The following is a 21730-nucleotide window of genomic DNA, read 5'->3' on the forward strand; positions in this document are numbered from 1 at the left end:
ACACACGCTACACACACACGCTACACAGACCGCAGTGATTAAACTGACTGTCCAGTTAATAGATTGCCAAGTCAATATCAGCCTTGACTACTGCTGTTGACAGGGTTCACAAAGATGGCTGCCACTTACTTACCTGTTCCTAGAAGTAACTCCTAGAAGACTGCTTTTAGCTTACTCTGCGTTCAGAAAGTATTCACACCCCTTGACTTTTCCCTCATTTCATTGTTACAAATTGGGATTAAAATGGATTTATTTGTCTATTTTCATGTGATCTACACTAAATACTCTAATGTCAAAGTGGAATCTTGATTAGATAAGTATTCACACCCCTGAGTCAATACATATTAGAATCACCCAGTGATTACAGCTGTGAGTCTTTCTGGGTAAGTCTCTAAGAGCTTTCTACACCTGGATTGTACAATATTTACACATTATTCTTTTTTAAATTCTTCAAGCTCTGTCAAGTTGGTTGTTGATCATTGCTAGACAACCATTTTCAAGTCTTGCCATAGATTTTAAAGCCGATTTAAGTCAAAACTGTAACTAGACCACCCAGGAACATTAAATGTCATCTTGGTAAGCAACTCCAGTGTATATTTGACCTTGTGTTTTAGGTTATTGTCCTGCTGAAAGGTACATTTGTCTCCCAGTGTTTGTTGGAAAGCAGACTGAATCGGGTTTTCCTCCTAGGATATAGCCTGTGCATAGCTCTATTCCGAGACATTGGAAAACCTCCCTGGTCTTTGTGGTTGAATCTGTGCTTGATATTCGCTACTCGACTGAGGGACCTTCCAGATAATTGTATGTGTGGGGTATGGAGATGCGGTGGTCCTTACAAAGTCATGTGAAACACTATTATAGTCCATGCAGCTCATTATGTGACTTGTTAAGCACATTTTACTCCTGAACTTTAGGTTTGTCATAACAAAGTGGTTTAATACTTATTGACTCAAGACATTTCAGCTTTTTATTTGTAATTAATTTGTACACATTTCTAAAAACAAAATTCCACTTTGACATTATGGGTTATTGTGTGTAGATCAGTGGCACACAATCTCAATTTCATCCCTTTTTAAATTCAGGCTGTAACACAACAAAATGTGGAAAATGTCAAGGGATGTGAATCCTAAGTAACTCCTTGATATTAGTAGTGCTTCCCTGGGTGCCCTGCAGCAAGGACAATTCATCTATAGCCAAAAGACGTTGAAAATACATATTTTTTATTAAAAAGACGTTGAAAATACATATTTTAAACGTCTTGTGCTCGCTATTTAAATCTTAGGTTTAGAGCAGTGGTCACCAACCGGTCGATATTAAAGACATTTCTGTAGAAAAGCCAACGATAAACAAAGTATTCCTTTTTTGAACCATTTAATTTTTCTGAAAAGACAAACTTCCCCTACCCGGCGGACCTGGAGATCTGTGGCTAAATCAGGACGCCTACTGCGCTGGCCAATCACATAGCTCAAATCACCATGCCTACAGCTTCCACAACCACAGCCACAGCAAAGTTTGATTGGCTACTAGCCTATATGAGATTTCATACAACTTTTAAAACCTTGACCAGAGAGAGACTGTCAAAGAATACAGCAAAGAGCTGCTGTTTTTATGAGTGAGTTCATGTTTGTTTTTATTCAGTACTGTCAACACTGTTTTTATTCAACACTATTGCAACACATAAAACGCGTTTCTCCCTACTTCCACTTGCGCTGCAATGAATGAGTAACCAAGTGTATCAATAGCCCTGCGTTTTTATTATTATTAGCAGCTCGTTGTCTATTTGAATGTCAAGGAATATTTCACTTTCTCTGGTCATAGGAACAACATGAATTCGTGCATGAGGCAGATGTGGTGCGACTCGAGTTTTGCCATCAGGTGGAAGACAGTGTCTCTTCTCTCTGGTCAGTCTCACCGGAGGAAAGGAAGGAAAGATCAGGGACCGTGAGAGGAGGACCCTCTGCTGCTCTCTCCCTCCGCTGAGCCTAATGCCGCGTTCAAAAGAACTGGGAACTCAGAACTCTCAAATCTCCGACTTCATTGCGTTCAAAACTACTGGGAACTCGAGAAAAAAACGATATCCAACTGGGGAAAAATTCCAACTCTGAAACTCTGGCTTCTTTTTAGAGCTCGGACTTTCCGACCTTAAGATCACTGACATCATGATTTGACCTCATATTTTTCTGAGTTCCTGGTTGTCTTCAAAGCACCATGACCATCAGATACAGGTACCATCAGTCCAGTAAAATAAAAAATATAATTATTTCAATTTGTGGTCAGCTGTGCCTTGCAAGTGCTACACCAGTTTTTAAATATCATATGATCTGAGAATAACAATATTGGCAGGCCAAGACATATAGCCCACATGCTGTGATAACGTAGATCTCAGCTTGCTATTGGACTGCGAAAGTGATCTAGACTTAGAAAAGGGTGGTGACCACTGGTTTAGAGATAGTCGTTAAAATCAAATGTTTTGTAAAGAAAGTGTGTAGTGTAGCATGTCCAGTAGTAACGTCCAGTGTTCTTTACCTTCTCCCTAACCCTAATTCATCTCTCCCTCTCTTCCCTCTTCAGGTGCTCTGTCAGGGGGTCAGCTGGGTCCGGGAGAGCTGTTGCAACAGAGGTTACGCTGTGGCCAGGTGGACCAGGCTCTAGGAATTCTGGGAGCCATGGAGTGGAGCACTATGGGAACGGAGTGTTACCGGGCACTGACCTCTGTCACAGACTACCTGCTGAGGCTAGAGCTGGACCAGACCAGAGAGGGTGAGACCGGGGAAATACATTCACCAATCTGTCACTTAGGCTGCGTTTACACAGTCAGCCCAATTCTGGTCATCTGCCTAATTATTGGCAAAAGAGATGATCTGATTGGTCAAAAGACCAATTAGTGAAAAATGATCAGAATTGGGCTGCCTGTGTAAATGTAGCCTTAGTCAATCAAGTAATCAGTCCAGAAAACTGTAAATCAATCAATCAATAAATCAGTTTACTAATGAATCAGTCAATCAACCAAATATAGTAAACCATCAAATGATTCAATCAATGCATTAATCAACCAACCAGTCAGTCAGTCAGTCAACCAGTCAATCAGTAAACCAATCAAATGAATGTTTATTTCCTGTCTGCAGCCCAGTTGGAGGCAGCTCTGGGTGTGTTCTATGTTCCGCCCCGCCCCCTCTCTGACTCGGTGGTTCTAGAATACAGAGGGCCAATCAGCAAGTACGCCCGACGCTTCTTCCACCACCTACTCAGGTAACTCAGCCCCTTACAGTATAACCCACCCACTCGGGTAACCACACCTCCTATACACTTAACCACACCCACCAAGGTCTGCCAAATGGAACAAAAACTTTCACCGTTCATTTAAATACAATCATCATTTTCTGTCATCTTAGATTTACATTTTAGTCATTTAGCAGACGCTCTTATCTAGAGCGACTTACAGTTAATTCCGTTTAAGATATTGTAGCTAGGTGAGACAACCACATGTCAGTCATAGTACATTGCATTCGGAAAGTATTCAGACCCCTTGACTTTTTCCACATTTTGTTACGTTACAGCCTTATTCTTAAATTGATTAAATTGGTAGTTTTTTTTCATCAATCTAAACAAAATACCCCATAATGACAAAGCAAAAACAGTTTTTTAGAAATGTTATCAAATGTATTAAAAATAACAAACTGAAATATTCCATTTACATAAGTATGATGGAGGCCACTGTGTTCTTGGGGACCTTCAATGCTGCAGAAATTATTTGGTACCCAGATCTGTGCCTCGACACAATCCTGTCTCGGAGCTCTACAGACAATTCCTTCAAACTCATGGCTTGGTTTTTGCTCTGACATGCACTGTCAACTGTGGGACCTTAAATAGACAGGAGTGTGCCTTTCCAAGTCATGTCCAATCAATTGAATTTACCACAGGTGGACTCCAATCAAGTTGTAGAAACATCTCAAGGACGATCAATGGAAACAGGATGCACCTGAGCTCAATTTCGAGTCTCATAGCGAAGGGTCTGAATACCTATGTAAATAAGATATTTCTGTTTATTTATATAAATATGCAAAAAAGTCTAAAAACCTGTGTTCGCTTCGTCATTATGGGGTATTGTGTGTAGATTGATGAGGAAATTCTTTTATGTAATTCATTTTAAAATAAGGCTGTAACGTAACAAAATGTGGAAAAAGTCAAGGGGTCTGAATACTTTCCGAAGGCACTGGAAGCACATTTTCCCTCAGTAGTTATTAGTGCTAGTAGGAAAAGACAAGTGAGTTTAAAAAAAAATGTTGTACATTAGTTAATAAAGTAAGTAGCTAACAGCACTGAGTCGATCAATTCAGAATGAAAGACATTTGTTTGGTAATGATGATAACGATGTGTTCTCTTGCTCTCAAACACACACACACACACACACACACACACACACACACACACACACACACACACACACACACACACACACACAGATAATTGAAAAGAGGGTCTCTCCCCATTTCTAGAGATTAGAGTTGGGAGGCTGAGTATCTACCCAGTACAATAGTCCCTAACTTCTCCAGGCCAGAACCAACATGAAACAAACAAACTCAACCAAAGAGAAGCGTTTTCATTTGATGTTGAAGAAGGGATGAATGCAGGTGGGTGATAAGGGAGAGAGAAAAGGAGGGATGCCAGAGAAGGCTCTGCTTGCCAAAGCGAGAAAATGGAAGAAGGAAGATGTGAAGTGAACTAGCTAAGCAAGAACACTGTGGACCACTGTAGTGATGGCAGGTTTTACAACAAGAACACTGGACTACTGTAGTGATGGCAGGTTTTACAGCATGAACCTTGTGGACCACTGTAGTGATGGCAGGTTTTACAGCAAGAACACTGGACCACCGTAGTGATGGCAGGTTTTACAGCAAGAACACTGGACCACTGTAGTGATGGCAGGTTTTACAGCAAGAACACTGGACCACTGTAGTGATGGCAGGTTTTACAGCAAGAACACTGTGGACCACTGTAGTGATGGAAGGTTTTACAGCAAGAACACTGGACCACTGTAGTGATGGCAGGTTTTACAGCATGAACCTTGTGGACCACTGTAGTGATGGCAGGTTTTACAGCAAGAACACTGGACCACCGTAGTGATGGCAGGTTTTACAGCATGAACCTTGTGGACCACTGTAGTGATGGCAGGTTTTACAGCAAGAACACTGGACCACCGTAGTGATGGCAGGTTTTACAGCAAGAACACTGGACCACTGTAGTGATGGCAGGTATTACAGCAAGAACACTGAACCACCGTAGTAATGGCAGGTTTTACAGCAAGAACACTGGACCACTGTAGTGATGGCAGGTTTTACAGCAAGAACACTGGACCACTGTAGTGATGGCAGGTTTTACAGCAAGAACACTGTGGACCACTGTAGTGATGGAAGGTTTTACAGCAAGAACACTGGACCACTGTAGTGATGGCAGGTTTTACAGCATGAACCTTGTGGACCACTGTAGTGATGGCAGGTTTTACAGCAAGAACACTGGACCACCGTAGTGATGGCAGGTTTTACAGCAAGAACACTGGACCACTGTAGTGATGGCAGGTATTACAGCAAGAACACTGAACCACCGTAGTAATGGCAGGTTTTACAGCAAGAACACTGGACCACTGTAGTGATGGCAGGTTTTCCAGCAAGAACACTGGACCACTGTAGTGATGGCCAGTTTTACAGCAAGAACACTGGACCACTGTAGTGATGGCCGGTTTTACAGCAAGAACACTGGACCACTGTAGTGATGGCAGGTTTTACAACAAGAACACTGTGGACCACTGTAGTGATGGCAGGTTTTACAACAAGAACGCTGGACCACTGTAGTGATGGCAGGTTTTACAACAAGAACGCTGTGGACCACTGTAGTGATGGCAGGTTTTACAGCAAGAACACTGTGGACCACTATAGTGATGGCAGGTTTTACAGCAAGAACACTGGACCACTGTAGTGATGGCAGGTTTTACAGCAAGAACACTGTGGACCACTGTAGTGATGGCAGGTTTTCCAGCAAGAACACTGGAACACTGTAGTGATGGCAGGTTTTACAACAAGAATACTGTGGACCACTGTAGTGATGGAAGGTTTTACAGCAAGAACACTGGACCACTGTAGTGATGGCAGGTTTTACAGCATGAACCTTGTGGACAACTGTAGTGATGGCAGGTTTTACAGCAAGAACACTGGACCACCGTAGTGATGGCAGGTTTTACAGCAAGAACACTGGACCACTGTAGTGATGGCAGGTATTACAGCAAGAACACTGAACCACCGTAGTAATGGCAGGTTTTACAGCAAGAACACTGGACCACTGTAGTGATGGCAGGTTTTCCAGCAAGAACACTGGACCACTGTAGTGATGGCCAGTTTTACAGCAAGAACACTGGACCACTGTAGTGATGGCCGGTTTTACAGCAAGAACACTGGACCACTGTAGTGATGGCAGGTTTTACAACAAGAACACTGTGGACCACCGTAGTGATGGCAGGTTTTACAACAAGAACGCTGGACCACTGTAGTGATGGCAGGTTTTACAACAAGAACGCTGTGGACCACTGTAGTGATGGCAGGTTTTACAGCAAGAACCCTGTGGACCACTGTAGTGATGGCAGGTTTTACAGCAAGAACACTGTGGACCACTATAGTGATGGCAGGTTTTACAGCAAGAACCCTGTGGACCACTGTAGTGATGGCAGGTTTTACAGCAAGAACACTGTGGACCACTGTAGTGATGGCAGGTTTTACAGCAAGAACACTGAACCACCGTAGTGATGGCAGGTTTTCCAGCAAGAACACTGTGGACCACTGTAGTAATGGCAGGTTTTACAGCAAGAACACTGTGGACCACTGTAGTGATGGCAGGTTTTACAGCAAGAACACTGGACCACTGTAGTGATGGAAGGTTTTACAGCAAGAACACTGGACCACTGTAGTGATGGAAGGTTTTACAGCAAGAACACTGGACCACTGTAGTGATAGAAGGTTTTACAACAAGAACACTGGACCACTGTAATGATGGAAGGTTTTACAGCAAGACCACTGAACCACCGTAGTGATGGAAGGTTTTACATAGAGTAACTCATGTAGTACCTCTATAACTGATCCAGTAAAACACAATTACTGGATTAATTTTGTTGATATACAGTCGGAACTTTACACTTAGATTGGAGTCATTAAAACTAGTTTTTCAATCACTCCACAAATGTCTTGTTAACAAACTATAGTTTTGGCAAGTCGGTTAGGACATCTACTTTGTGCATGACACAAGTAATTCTTCCAACAATTGTTTACAGACAGATTATTTCACTTACGATTCAATGTATCACAATTCCAGTGTGTCAGGATTTTACATACACTAAGTTGACTGTGCCTTTAAACAGCTTGGAAAATTCCAGAAAATTATGTCATGGCTTTAGAAGCTTCTGATAGGCTAACTGGACTCATTGGAGTCAATTGGAGGTGTACCTGTGGATGTATTTCAAGGCCTACCTTCAAACTCAGTGCCTCTTTGCTTGACATCATGGGGAAATCAAAAGAAATCAGCCAAGACCTCAGAAACATTTTTGTAGACCTCCACAAGTCTGGTTGATTCATCCTTGGGAGCAATTTCCAAATGCCTGAAGGTACCACGTTCACCTGTACAAACAATTGTACGCAAGTATAAACACCATGGGACCACGCAGCCGTCATACCGCTCAGGAAGGAGACGTGTTCTGTCTCCTAGAGATGAACATACTTTGGTGCGAAAAGTGCAAATCAATCCCAGAACAACAGCAAAGGACCTTGTGAAGATGCTGGAGAAAACAGCTACAAAAGTATCTATATCCACAGTAAAACGAGTCCTATATCGACATAACCTGAAAGGCCGCTCAGCAAGGAAGAAGCCACTCCTCCAAAACCGCCATAAAAAAGCCAGACTACAGTTTGCAACTGCACATGGGGACAAAGATTGTACTTTTTGGAGAAATGTCCTCTGGTCTGATGAAACAAAAATACCATCATTATGTTTGGAGGAAAAAAGGGAGGCTTGCAAGCCAAAGAACACCATCCCAGTGGCAGCATCATGTTGTGGGGGTGCTTTGCTGCAGAAGGGACTGGTGCACTTCACAAAATAGATGGCATCATGCGGAAGGAAAATTATGTGATTTATTGAAGCAACATCTCAAGACATCAGTCAAAAAGTTAAAGCATGGTCGCAAATGGGTCTTCCAAAATGACAATGACCCCAAGCATACTTCCAAAGTTGTGGCAAAATGGCTTAAGGACAACAAAGTCAAGGTATTGGAGTGGCCATCACAAAGCCCTGACCTCAATCCTATAGAAAATTTGTGGGCAGAACTGAAAAAGTGTGTGCAAGCAAGGAGGCCTACAAACCTGACTCAGTTACACCAGCTCTGTCAGGAGGAATGGGCCAATATTCACCCAACTTGCTGTGGAAGGCTACCCGAAACGTTTGACCCAAGTTAAACAATTTTATAGGCAATGCTACCAAATACTAATTGAGTGTATGTAAACTTCTGACCCACTTGGAATGTGATGAAAGTAATTAAAGCTGAAATAAATCATTCTCTCTACTACTATTCTGACATTTCACATTCTTAAAATTAACTGACCTAAGACAGGGAATTTTTACTCTGATTAAATGTCAGGAATTGTGAAAAACTGAGTTTAAATGTATTTGGCAAAGGTGTATGTAAACTTCCGACTTCAACTGTATATATACAAATTACTGGGTTAATTTTGTTGGTGTATATATACACTATATACTCATTACTGGGGCGGCAGGTAGCCTAGTGGTTAGTGTTGGACCAGTAACCAGCAGGTAGCCTAGTGGTTAAAGTGTTGGACCAGTAACCAGCAGGTAGCCTAGTGGTTAGAGCGTTGGGCCAGTAACCAGCAGGTAGCCTAGTGGTTAGAGCGTTGGGCCAGTAACCAGCAGGTAGCCTAGTGGTTAGAGCGTTGGACCAGTAACCAGCAGGTAGCCTAGTGGTTAGAGTGTTGGACCAGTAACCAGCAGGTAGCCTAGTGGTTAGAGCGTTGGACCAGTAACCAGCAGGTAGCCTAGTGGTTAGAGTGTTGGACCAGTAACCAGCAGGTAGCCTAGTGGTTAGAGAGTTGGGCCAGTAACCAGCAGGTAGCCTAGTGGTCAGAGCGTTGGGCCAGTAACCGAAAGGTTACAAGATGGAATCCCCGAGCTGACAAGGTAAAAATCTGTCGTTCTGCCCCTGAACAAGGCAGTTAACCCACTGTTCCTAGGCCGTCATTGTAAGTAATCATTTGTTCTTAACTGACTTGCCTAGTTAAATAAAGGTTGCATTTAAAATACAAAAATATATAATTACTGTGTTAATTTTGTTGGTGTGTGCATCTTCATAGACTTTTTAACTGTCTGTACAGAAAATCTCTAACACTTACCTCAGCCTGCAGGTATAATGCTTTTTAATGTGTTAAAATCAATTTTTATGCGATTTTTCTCGTAAAATAGCAATAATATTCCGAACGGGAGTCGTTGTTTTCGTTCAAAGACTGAGAAAGTAAAATGGACTCTTCACGTGCACGCGCGCACCCGTCTCATTGTTCTCAGATCGACCACTTACCAAATGCGCTACTGTTTTTCAGCCAGAGACTGGAGAGTCATCATTCAACGTTCTGGCGCCTTCTGAAAGCCTATGGGAGCCTTAGAAAATGTCACGTTACAGCAGAGATCCTTTGTTTTGGATAGAGATGACAAAGAAGGCCAAGAAATGGTCAGAGAGGGCGCTTCCTGTTTGGAATCTTCTCAGGTTTTGGCCTGCCATATGAGTTCTGTTATACTCACAGACACCATTCAAACAGTTTTAGAAACTTTAGGATGTTTTCTATCCAAATCAAACAATTATATGCATATTCTAGTTACTGGGCAGGAGTAGTAACCAGATTAAATTGGGTACGTTCTTTTATCCGGCCATGCAAATACTGCCCCCTATCCCCAACAGGTTAATGTCTTATAATACAGTTTATAATCATGTTATGTCTGTAGACACCAGCGCTTTGAGAAGGCTTTCCTGCTGGCGGTTGACATTGGAGCTAGAGACCTGTTTATGGTGAGTCTCTCTTTTCCTCCTCTCCCCTCTCTCTCTCTCTCTCGTTCTTTTGTTCCTCTTCTCTCTCCTCTCCACTCCACTCTTCTCCGTACCTCTCTCCTCTACTCTTGTCTCCTCCTCTCCTTTTGTCTTCTCTCGTCTTCTCTCTGTCTCTCTGTCATGGTGAGTAGCAGGTGGAGGGGCCTTGTGACCTGAACACTTTTCTTCCCTCTCCTCCTCTCACCTCTCTTCTTCTCGCTTGCTCTTTCTTTCGCTCAACGCTGAAGCGGTCTTGTATGTCTGACCCCCTTCTTTGTGGGGGCCCCCTTTTGCTTCACCCTCCATGCTTCAACAACGCCCCCCCCCCCCCAAGCCATTTAATGTTCACGCTTTGCACCTCCTCTCTCACCTCCTCCCCCCTACTCCCATCACACTGATAGCAATGGTTCCAATTCACTCGCCACTAAGTAGAGCCGCTGAGAAGCCGAATTGAAAAGGTGGAGCCGAGGCTATGGACCTTGAAAGAACACAGAGAGAGAGAGAGAGAGAGAGAGGAGTGAGGCAATAGAGAAGGAGAGAGGAGAGACAGAACGAGAGAGGAGGGGGTGGAGGTGAAGGACTGCTCCAGAAACAGAGATAAAGAGTGGGGAGAGGAACAGAAAGGAGACCTCTGTCACCTAGGAGACATGCCAGAGAAAGGAGACCTCCTCTGTCACCTAGGAGACATGCCAGAGAAAGGAGACCTCCTCTGTCACCTAGGAGACATGCCAGAGAAAGGAGACCTCCTCTGTCACCTAGGAGACATGCCAGAGAAAGGAGACCTCCTCTGTCACCTAGGAGACATGCCAGAGAAATGAGACCTCCTCTGTCACCTAGGAGACATGCCAGAGAAAGGAGACCTCCTCTGTCACCTAGGAGACATGCCAGAGAAAGGAGACCTCCTCTGTCACCTAGGAGACATGCCAGAGAAAGGAGACCTCCTCTGTCACCTAGGAGACATGCCAGAGAAAGGAGACCTCCTCTGTCACCTAGGAGACATGCCAGAGAAAGGAGACCTCCTCTGTCACCTAGGAGACATGCCAGAAAAAGGAGACCTCCTCTGTCACCTAGGAGACATGCCAGAGAAAGGAGACCTCCTCTGTCACCTAGGAGACAAGCCAGAGAAAGGAGGGAAGAAAAAGAAAAGAACCCAAAGGAAGAAAGTGACACATGTCTCCTTTTTGGAACAACAAAGAGAGCAGGGAATGAAACAGAAAGAGAGAGGTAGGGAGATGGGGGGAAAGAGAGGGAGGGCAGGAGAGAGGAGGGCAGTGGCGTTTAGCCCTGCTAGTCCTCTAATTAGGGCCTAAGTTAACCTGTCTAACTGGCTGATTGGGACAGGGAGGGGTGAAGGGTAGGGGTGAATAGGAGGCAGAACCCCATCTGATGTTTGATCTCAACCCCATCAATGTTTGTCGGGCGAACAAAACTAATGGAACCCCCGCTCTCACACACAAACTGACAGATGCACACACACACACACACACACACACACACACACACACACACACACACACACACACACACACACACACACACACACACACACACACACACACACACACACACACACACACACACACACACCCTGCAGAAATGCTCAGTGTGATTCCTCACCTCCTCTCTCTCCAGCTCCATTGTTTTCGAACTAACAATAGAAGTCCTCCAACCCTGGAAAAGAGGCCTTTTGTAAAACAAAACACTTTGGTGTGGGGCTAAATTGGAGAGGGACTAGGGGTGGGAGTTGGGTAAGTGTGTGTGTGTGTGTGTGTGTGTGTGTGTGTGTGTGTGTGTGTGTGTGTGTGTGTGTGTGTGTGTGTGTGTGTGTGTGTGTGTGTGTGTGTGTGTGTGTGTGTGTGGGGCAGGGGGAAGGAGGGTTCTCGTTAGCAGGAGTGCTTTGCATAATGGAGACGTTTTATAGTCCCCTAATTACAACCCTTTGATAACGAGACGATAATGTGACCAATCAGGTCAGTCCTTCCGTCGTCATCAAGCCTCTTTTCTGATCTGACGGTTAATTAATGAATTAAGGAAGTAAATGTGATGTGTGATATCTGAATCAGATGTAGAGGCTTTGTTCCTTAATGGGGCTCCTTTTGTTAGATATGGTGTTAGTTAGGAAACACACACACACACTTCCTCTCTCTCTCTCTCTCTCTCTCTCTCTCTCTCTCTCACTCTCACACCACACACACTTTCACAGAGTATGGCTCATGGTAGTAGGGATCACACTTCTCAAGCAGTAAGCTCATTGTTGTACTCAGATGGCAAATTAGCATTATTAAAATCTTAAATCCTCAACGAACGCCTATCAGATTGAAGTGTTAGTTAAACACAGTTACGGATTACAGCTGTGTGTGTGTGCAACTGTGATGTCAGTGTTTTACACACAAAAGTACAAAGTTTGCATTTGTCCATGAGTAAATCATGTTGAGGTTACTCAAATATCAGTCAATATCACTGTGTGTGCGTGTGTGTGTGTGTGTGTGTGTGTGTGTGTGTGTGTGTGTGTGTGTGTATTGACTTGTCTCTAAGCTAAGCCTGTGTGTACCAGTTTGTCTGCTGTACTTCACTGTTATCATGCTTGCTGTATTCATGTGGCTGTAACCCAAACATCAGTGGATATCGTCAGTCACTGGGCTCTTTACAGCTCTCCTCCAAAACAATACCCAAACACCAGGCCCCTTTATCTGTAGGCTAACCAAACGGCGCCCTATTCTCTATGTAGTGCGCTACTTTTGACCAAGGCCCTATACGGATACCCATGCTACTACATAGGGAATAGGGTGGTTTCGGGGACGCGGGCTAGCCGTGGCGTCTGAAAACTCTAAAGCTCGTATATAAATAAGATTAGTGGCGGTCCTGTGTCGTGGTGAGTCTCTGGGAATAAGACCTGCAGCTAATATCTGATGGTGGCTCTGGTTCTCCCTACAAGGGAGGGAGGGAGGGAGGGAGGGAGGGAGGGAGGAGAGAGAGAGAGGGAGGGAGGGAGGGAGGGAGGGAGGGAGGGAGGGAGGGAGGGAGGGAGGGAGGGAGGGAGGGAGGGAGAGAAGGAAGGGAGGGAGGGATGGGGGGATGGGGGAAGGAAGGAGAGAGGGATGGAGGGAAGGAAGGAAGGAGAGAGAGGAGGGGAGGGAGATGGGAAGGAGAGAGATGGGGGAGGGATGGGGGAGGGAAGGAGGGAGGGAGGAGAGAGATGGGGGAGGGAAGGAGAGATATGGGGAGGGAGGAGGGGGGAGTGTGAGAGGGTCGGAGGGAAGTGGGAGGGAGGGAGAGATAGATTTAGACAGTATTATGAGCTGCTGTTAAGCTGATATAAACCATCCTGACATCCTGGGATTTAGTTATGCTCTCTCTCTCTCTCTCTCTCTCTCTCTCTCTCTCTCTCTCTCTCTCTCTCTCCTGCTCTGTTTGTTCTCCATTAGGAAGCTGTGTCACACATATCTAATTGAAGCCTGTTCCTCATTCAACAGCTGCTGAATTTAGTCTTGTTGAGGGTCATCCTGAGAGCTCATTCATTAATTACACTCCTTTAGAGTTAGTTTGTAGAAACGACAGCGTTATTATCCAATCTGTCGCTCATTCAAAATGTTCCATTTGGGATCTCATACCCCCCCTCATCGCCTCTCTCTCCATTTTGTTCTCTTTCTTCCCTCCACAAACCTTCATTTCTCTCTCCCTCGCTTCTCCTTGAACCTATGATCATCCTCTCATCCCCTGTTTCTGTCTCTCAGAGCACAAAAGGAGGATGAGGGTGACGATGTGTGAATCAGGCTCTCAGGGTCTAGGGGTGTATAGAGACAGACAGACAGACAGACAGACAGACAGACAGACAGACAGACAGACAGACAGACAGACAGACAGACAGACAGACAGACAGACAGACAGACAGACAGACAGACAGACAGACAGACAGACAGACAGACAGACAGACAGACACAGACAGACAGACTCTCAGGGTCTAGGGGTGTATAGAGACAGAGACAGACAGACAGACTCTCAGGGTCTAGGGGTCTAGGGGTGTATAGGAACAGAAACAGACAGACAGACTCGCAGGGTCTAGGGGTCTAGGGGTGTATAGGAACAGAAACAGACAGACAGACTCGCAGGGTCTAGGGGTCTAGGGGTGTATAGGAACAGACAGACAGGCTCAGCTTGGGGCTAGCAGGTGGTTAGCATTAGCCACTTGAAATTATAGATTTGGCAAGTTCAATGTATCACAATTCCAGTGGGTCAGAAGTTTACATACACTAAGTTGACTGTGCCTTTAAACAGCTTGGAAAATTCCAGAAAACGATGTCATGGCTTTAGAAGCTTCTGATAGGCTAATTGGAATCATTGGAGTCAAATGGAGGTGTACCTGTGGATGTATTTCAAGGCCTACCTACAAACTCAGTGCCTCTTTGCTTGATATCATGGGGAAATCAAAAGAAATCAGCCAAGACCTCAGAAACATTTTTGTAGACTTCCACAAGTCTGGTTCATTCTTGGGAGCAATTTCCAAATGCCTGAAGGTACCACGTTCATCTGTACAAACAATAGTACGCAAGTATCAACACCATGGGACCACACAGCCTCCATACCGCACAGGAAGGAGACGCGTTCTGTCTCCTAGAGATGAACGTACTTTGGTGCGAAAAGTGCAAATCAATCCCAGAACAACAGCAAAGGACCTTGTGAAGATGCTGGAGAAAACAGGTACAAAAGTATCTATATCCACAGTAAAACGAGTCATATATCGACATAACCATAAGCCACTGCTCCAAAACCGCCATAAAAAAGCCAGACTACAGTTTGCAACTGCACATGGGGACAAAGATCATACTTTTTGGAGAAATGTCCTCTGGTCTGATGAAACAAAAATAGAACTGCTTGGCCATAATGACCATCATTATGATTGGAGGAAAAAGGGGGAGGCTTGCAAGCCGAAGAACACCATCCCAACCGTGAAGGACTGGTGCACTTCACAAAATAGATGGCATCATGAGGCAGGACAATTATGTGGACATATTGAAGCAACATCTCAAGACATCAGTCAGCAAGTTAAAGCTTGGTAGCAAATGGGTCTTCCAAATGGACAATGACCCCAAGCATACTTCCAAAGTTATGGCTTAAGGACAACAAAGTCAATGTATTGGACTGGCCATCTTAAAGCCCTGACCTCAATCCCATAGGGCCCTGGTCAAATATAGTAAATATGGTGCTCTGAGCCAGGCCCGGGGGAGGGTTAGAGAGGGCTAGGAGGGTTAGAGAGAGGTCGAGAGGGGTAAGGAGGGTTAAAGAGGGGTCAGGAGGGGTTGGAGGGTTAGAGAGGGGGCAGGAGGGTTAGAGAGGGGTCAGGAGGGTTAGAGAGGGGTCAGGAGGGGTAGGAGGGTTAGAGAGGGGTAGGAAGGTTAGAGAGGGGTAGAGAGGGGGTCGGAGCGGTAGAGGGGGTCGAGAGGAGAGTTATGAGCCTCAACTGAATGACCCTCCAACCGTATTTACTGTGTGGAGGGGACCATAGCTTTCTGGCCCCTGGTATAAAAGATACTTTAGCCTCAACTGAATGACCCTCCAACCGTATTTACTGTGTGGAGGGGACCATAGCTTTCTGGCCCCTGGTATAAAAGATACTTTAGCCTCAACTGAATGACCCTCCAACCGTATTTACTGTGTGGAGGGGACCATAGCTTTCTGGCCCCTGGTATAAAAGATACTTTAGCCTCAACTGAATGACCCTCCAACCGTATTTACTAACAGTATTGTCCTCTTTAGTGAGATGAGGCTGACAGAAAGGACACACACTGAGTCTCCATGTTGTCTTGCTCTGATACTGTAATAAGCTTGGATGGATGTTATTTTCTCCCTAACAGAGAAATACTACACTTTCTGAAAGGTGAACCTTCACTTGTCGCATCTCGCCGCGTCTCCTCCGACTTTTAAAAACACGGCAGGCGCGGAGATAACATCCCTTCCCCCAAGTTCAAACCCAAACCGGCGAGAGCAATGGTTTGAAACCGTCAGAGGGGCTGCATTTCATATTTCATCCAACTGCTCTCTCTCTCTCTCTCTCTCTCTCTCTCTCTCTCTCTCTCTCTCTCTCTCTCTCTCTCTTCCTCTCTCTCCCTCTCTCTCTCTTCCTCTCTCTCTGTCTCTCTCTCTCTCTCTCTTCTTGATGTCAAACTTCAAACACGTCATTTTATCTGTTTCTCCCCTTCTTCCTCACTGATGATTTTTTTTCAAAACACTCTCTCCTCCCCTCCCTCTCTCCTCCCCTCCCTCTCTCATTGTCATTGGAGCCTAGATTCATTTTAGATAAAAAAATAAATGTGGTTTTATTTCCTGTTTACCTTCAAAGGATCTCCATTATGTAGCGTGTGATAAGGGAGAGGTGGTTCTGGCAGAAGTGGCCCAGAGGAAGGCTAATGAAATCCATGCTGAAGAAGGCGTAAGCACGGTAAGAAAATGTATCAAATCTGGATCCAATAAATGAAAGAAAAGAGGAGAATGAACCAAATGTAATGGAGACACCGCTTGTCTTTATAATTGTGACACCACTGTAGACACCGCTTGTCTTTATAATGGACACCACTGTAGACACCGCTTGTCTTTATAATGGACACCACTGTAGACACCGCTTGTCTTTATAATGGAGACACCACTGTAGACACCGCTTGTCTTTATAATGGACACCACTGTAGACACCGCTTGTCTTTATAATGGACACCACTGTAGACACCGCTTGTCTTTATAATGGACACCACTGTAGACACCGCTTGTCTTTATAATGGACACCACTGTAGACACCGCTTGTCTTTATAATGGAGACACCACTGTAGACACCGCTTGTCTTTATAATGGACACCACTGTAGACACCGCTTGTCTTTATAATGGACACCACTGTAGACACCGCTTGTCTTTATAATGGAGACGCCACTGTAGACACCGCTTGTCTTTATAATGGAGACACCACTGTAGACACCGCTTGTCTTTATAATGGACACCACTCTAGACACCGCTTGTCTTTATAATGGATACCACTGTAGACACCGCTTGTCTTTATAATGGACACCACTGTAGACATCGCTTGTCTTTATAATGGAGACACCACTTTAGACACCGCTTGTCTTTATAATGGAGACACCACTGTAGACACCGCTTGTCTTTTATAATGGAGACACCACTGTAGACACCGCTTGTCTTTATAATGGAGACACCACTGTAGACACCGCTTGTCTTTATAATGGAGACACCACTGTAGACACCGCTTGTCTTTATAATGGAGACACCACTGTAGACACCGCTTGTCTTTATAATCGAGACACCACTGTAGACACTGCTTGTCTTTTTATAATGGAGACACAGCTGTAGACACTGCTTGTCTTTTATAATGGAGACACCACTGTAGACATCGCTTGTCTTTTATAATGGAGACACAGCTGTAGACACCGCTTGTCTTTTATAATGGAGACACCACTGTAGACACCGCTTGTCTTTTATAATGGAGACACCACTGTAGACACCGCTTGTCTTTTATAATGGAGACACAGCTGTAGCCACTGCTTGTCTTTTATAATGGAGACACCACTGTAGACACCGCTTGTCTTTTATAATGGAGACACCACTGTAGACACCGCTTGTCTTTTATAATGGAGACACCACTGTAGACACCGCTTGTCTTTTATAATGGAGACACAGCTGTAGCCACTGCTTGTCTTTTATAATGGAGACACCACTGTAGACACCGCTTGTCTTTTATAATGGAGACACAGCTGTAGCCACCGCTTGTCTTTTGTAAGAAATATGGGATTTACATTTTAAGATTACATTTAGGCTCACTTAATACCTGGTATTATAAGTGGTTAATGGTGTTTGGTTCTGGAAAAACTACTGAATCAGAAAAACTACTGTATCTTTATCAAATGAAAGACGGCTGTAATGGAGTAGGATACTGTTGGTAACGCTGTCTGTTGTAGATCACATCAGGTAGGTAAATGACGGATGTAATGGAGTAGGATACTGTTGGTAACGCTGTCTGTTGTAGATCACATCAGGTAGGTAAATGACGGATGTAATGGAGTAGGATACTGTTGGTAACGCTGTCTGTTGTAGATCACATCAGGTAAGTAAATGACAGATGTAATGGAGTAGGATACTGTTGGTAACGCTGTCTGTTGTAGATCACATCAGGTAGGTAAATGACAGATGTAATGGAGTAGGATACTGTTGGTAACGCTGTCTGTTGTAGATCACATCAGGTAGGTAAATGACGGATGTAATGGAGTAGGATACTGTTGGTAACGCTGTCTGTTGTAGATCACATCAGGTAGGTAAATGACGGATGTAATGGAGTAGGATACTGTTGGTAACGCTGTCTGTTGTAGATCACATCAGGTAGGTAAATGACAGATGTAATGGAGTAGGATACTGTTGGTAACGCTGTCTGTTGTAGATCACATCAGGTAGGTAAATGACGGATGTAATGGAGTAGGATACTGTTGGTAAAGCTGTCTGTTGTAGATCACATCAGGTAGGTCAATGACGGATGTAATGGAGTAGGATACTGTTGGTAACGCTGTCTGTTGTAGATCACATCAGGTAGGTAAATGACAGATGTAATGGAGTAGGATACTGTTGGTAACGCTGTCTGTTGTAGATCACATCAGGTAGGTAAATGACAGATGTAATGGAGTAGGATACTGTTGGTAACGCTGTCTGTTGTAGATCACATCAGGTAGGTAAATGACGGATGTAATGGAGTAGGATACTGTTGGTAACGCTGTCTGTTGTAGATCACATCAGGTAGGTAAATGACGGATGTAATGGAGTAGGATACTGTTGGTAACGCTGTCTGTTGTAGATCACATCAGGTAGGTAAATGACAGATGTAATGGAGTAGGATGCTGTTGGTAACGCTGTCTGTTGTAGATCACATCAGGTAGGTAAATGACGGATGTAATGGAGTAGGATACTGTTGGTAACGCTGTCTGTTGTAGATCACATCAGGTAGGTAAATGACGGATGTAATGGAGTAGGATACTGTTGGTAACGCTGTCTGTTGTAGATCACATCAGGTAGGTAAATGACAGATGTAATGGAGTAGGATACTGTTGGTAACGCTGTCTGTTGTAGATCACATCAGGTAGGTAAATGACAGATGTAATGGAGTAGGATACTGTTGGTAACGCTGTCTGTTGTAGATCACATCAGGTAGGTAAATGACGGATGTAATGGAGTAGGATACTGTTGGTAACGCTGTCTGTTGTAGATCACATCAGGTAAGTAAATGACAGATGTAATGGAGTAGGATACTGTTGGTAACGCTGTCTGTTGTAGATCACATCAGGTAGGTAAATGACAGATGTAATGGAGTAGGATACTGTTGGTAACGCTGTCTGTTGTAGATCACATCAGGTAGGTAAATGACGGATGTAATGGAGTAGGATACTGTTGGTAACGCTGTCTGTTGTAGATCACATCAGGTAGGTAAATGACGGATGTAATGGAGTAGGATACTGTTGGTAACGCTGTCTGTTGTAGATCACATCAGGTAGGTAAATGACAGATGTAATGGAGTAGGATACTGTTGGTAACGCTGTCTGTTGTAGATCACATCAGGTAGGTAAATGACGGATGTAATGGAGTAGGATACTGTTGGTAACGCTGTCTGTTGTAGATCACATCAGGTAGGTCAATGACAGATGTAATGGAGTAGGATACTGTTGGTAACGCTGTCTGTTGTAGATCACATCAGGTAGGTAAATGACGGATGTAATGGAGTAGGATACTGTTGGTAACGCTGTCTGTTGTAGATCACATCAGGTAGGTAAATGACAGATGTAATGGAGTAGGATACTGTTGGTAACGCTGTCTGTTGTAGATCACATCAGGTAGGTAAATGACGGATGTAATGGAGTAGGATACTGTTGGTAACACTGTCTGTTGTAGATCACATCAGGTAGGTAAATGACAGATGTAATGGAGTAGGATACTGTTGGTAACGCTGTCTGTTGTAGATCACATCAGGTAGGTAAATGACGGATGTAATGGAGTAGGATGCTGTTGGTAACGCTGTCTGTTGTAGATCACATCAGGTAGGTAAATGACGGATGTAATGGAGTAGGATACTGTTGGTAACGCTGTCTGTTGTAGATCACATCAGGTAGGGTGAAAGACGGATGAGGAATCTGTATGAAATTAAAGAAAGCAAATGTTATGACGATATGTTTTTCTGTAGCCTAAACATCCCTTTACTGTTGTACTATGGGATTTCAACTCAAATTGAAGCTCACTGGCCCTGGTATTAAAAAGAGGCTTAACAAGGTTTTACATTTTGAAATGGGGTTTGGTGCTTAAAACGACCCTAAATCATTATTGATTATTAGTCCAACCTGGAGAATTGAATAATGTTTTTTAATTTATTTTTATCACTGATCATGTTAATGTAACATCACCATCATCCTAAGAATACCTGAAATGTCACTTTAAAGTGTGTCAGCCTGTATTACAGTCTCCCTGGTGCTTCTGCTGCTGGAAAACTCCACAATGTGTTTAAAGTGTGTTTTGGTGGTTCCTGAGGGGGAGGAAAGATGTTGAAGGGACAGTTTTCTCAACTCCAGGTTGCTGCCTTGCCCTATGACACACACTCAGCACATACCAGAGGGGATCAGTCTGGGCTGTTGAACACACACACACGCACGCACGCACGCACGCACGCACGCAGGGAGAGAAATGTTAACCCACACGCAGACGTTTCCAGGGCTGTGTAAGAAACATTAAAATGAGAAGCAAGCCAACATGTTAGAGTCCTTCACCATCGCTTAAAACACACCGCAAGGTGTGTGTGCTCATAGACAAGCAAATGAGGCCATCAAGGTATTTAACTCCACACAAGGAGGTCAAAACCTGAGGCTGTGTGTTTTAGTGTGTGTGTGAGATTGAGAATGTATACATGCGGTGTGATCCGTACACACACACACACACACACACACTCCCGCCCTCCTCTTAAGCCCTCTTAATTATGTCCTCCATGATTTCCCTGTTTCACCTGGAGCGCATCCTACCCTTGGACAGTGCCACTTGAGAGACGGAGGGAGAGAGGAGAGGAGAGGGGGATGGAGGAGGAGGGAAATGAATTAAAGGAGAAGCACTTTACTGATGTTAATGTTTCAAATGTTGCCAATTAGATGGGATTGTGTGGGTCTCTCTCTCTCTTCATCCCTCTCTTTCTCCTATCCTCTCTCCTCTGTCTTTCTCTCTCTCCATCTTTCCATCTCTCTCTCTCCCACTGCCTCTCACTCTTTCCTCCTATCGTTCTTTCTTTCTTTCTCTCTCTCTCCTTCCCTCTCTTTCTTTCTCTCTTTCTCTCTCTCTCTCCTTCCCTTTCTCTCTTTCTCTCTTTCCTTCCCTTTCTATCTTTCTCTTGGGGGAGACTGTCCTTCCACCCAGGCTTGTCTTCAACGCACCACTGCCTCAATGGGCCCGTGTGTGTGTGTGTGTGTGTGTGTGTGTGTGTGTGTGTGTGTGTGTGTGTGTGTGTGTGTGTGTGTGTGTGTGTCAGGGTTATTGACAGAGCATATTAACAGAGCAGTGTCCCGAGGGATGTGTGTGTGTCAGGGTTATTGTGG

General features: G+C 44.3%; 1 protein-coding gene across 1 annotated transcript in view; it reads left to right on the forward strand.

Annotated features, from left to right (window-relative positions):
• Positions 1-21730, forward strand: part of LOC106593770 (WD repeat-containing and planar cell polarity effector protein fritz homolog) — a 142292-nt gene that overhangs the window by 80848 nt on the left and 39714 nt on the right. Inside the window, exons 6-9 of the mRNA XM_045698680.1 lie at positions 2572-2760; positions 3126-3249; positions 10042-10105; positions 16461-16559. Coding sequence (XP_045554636.1) covers positions 2572-2760; positions 3126-3249; positions 10042-10105; positions 16461-16559 — 476 coding nt within the window. The remainder of the gene's footprint in view (positions 1-2571; positions 2761-3125; positions 3250-10041; positions 10106-16460; positions 16560-21730) is intronic.

The sequence above is a fragment of the Salmo salar genome, chromosome ssa01 (genome assembly GCF_905237065.1).
Source record: "Salmo salar chromosome ssa01, Ssal_v3.1, whole genome shotgun sequence".
NCBI classification, from domain to species: domain Eukaryota; kingdom Metazoa; phylum Chordata; class Actinopteri; order Salmoniformes; family Salmonidae; genus Salmo; species Salmo salar.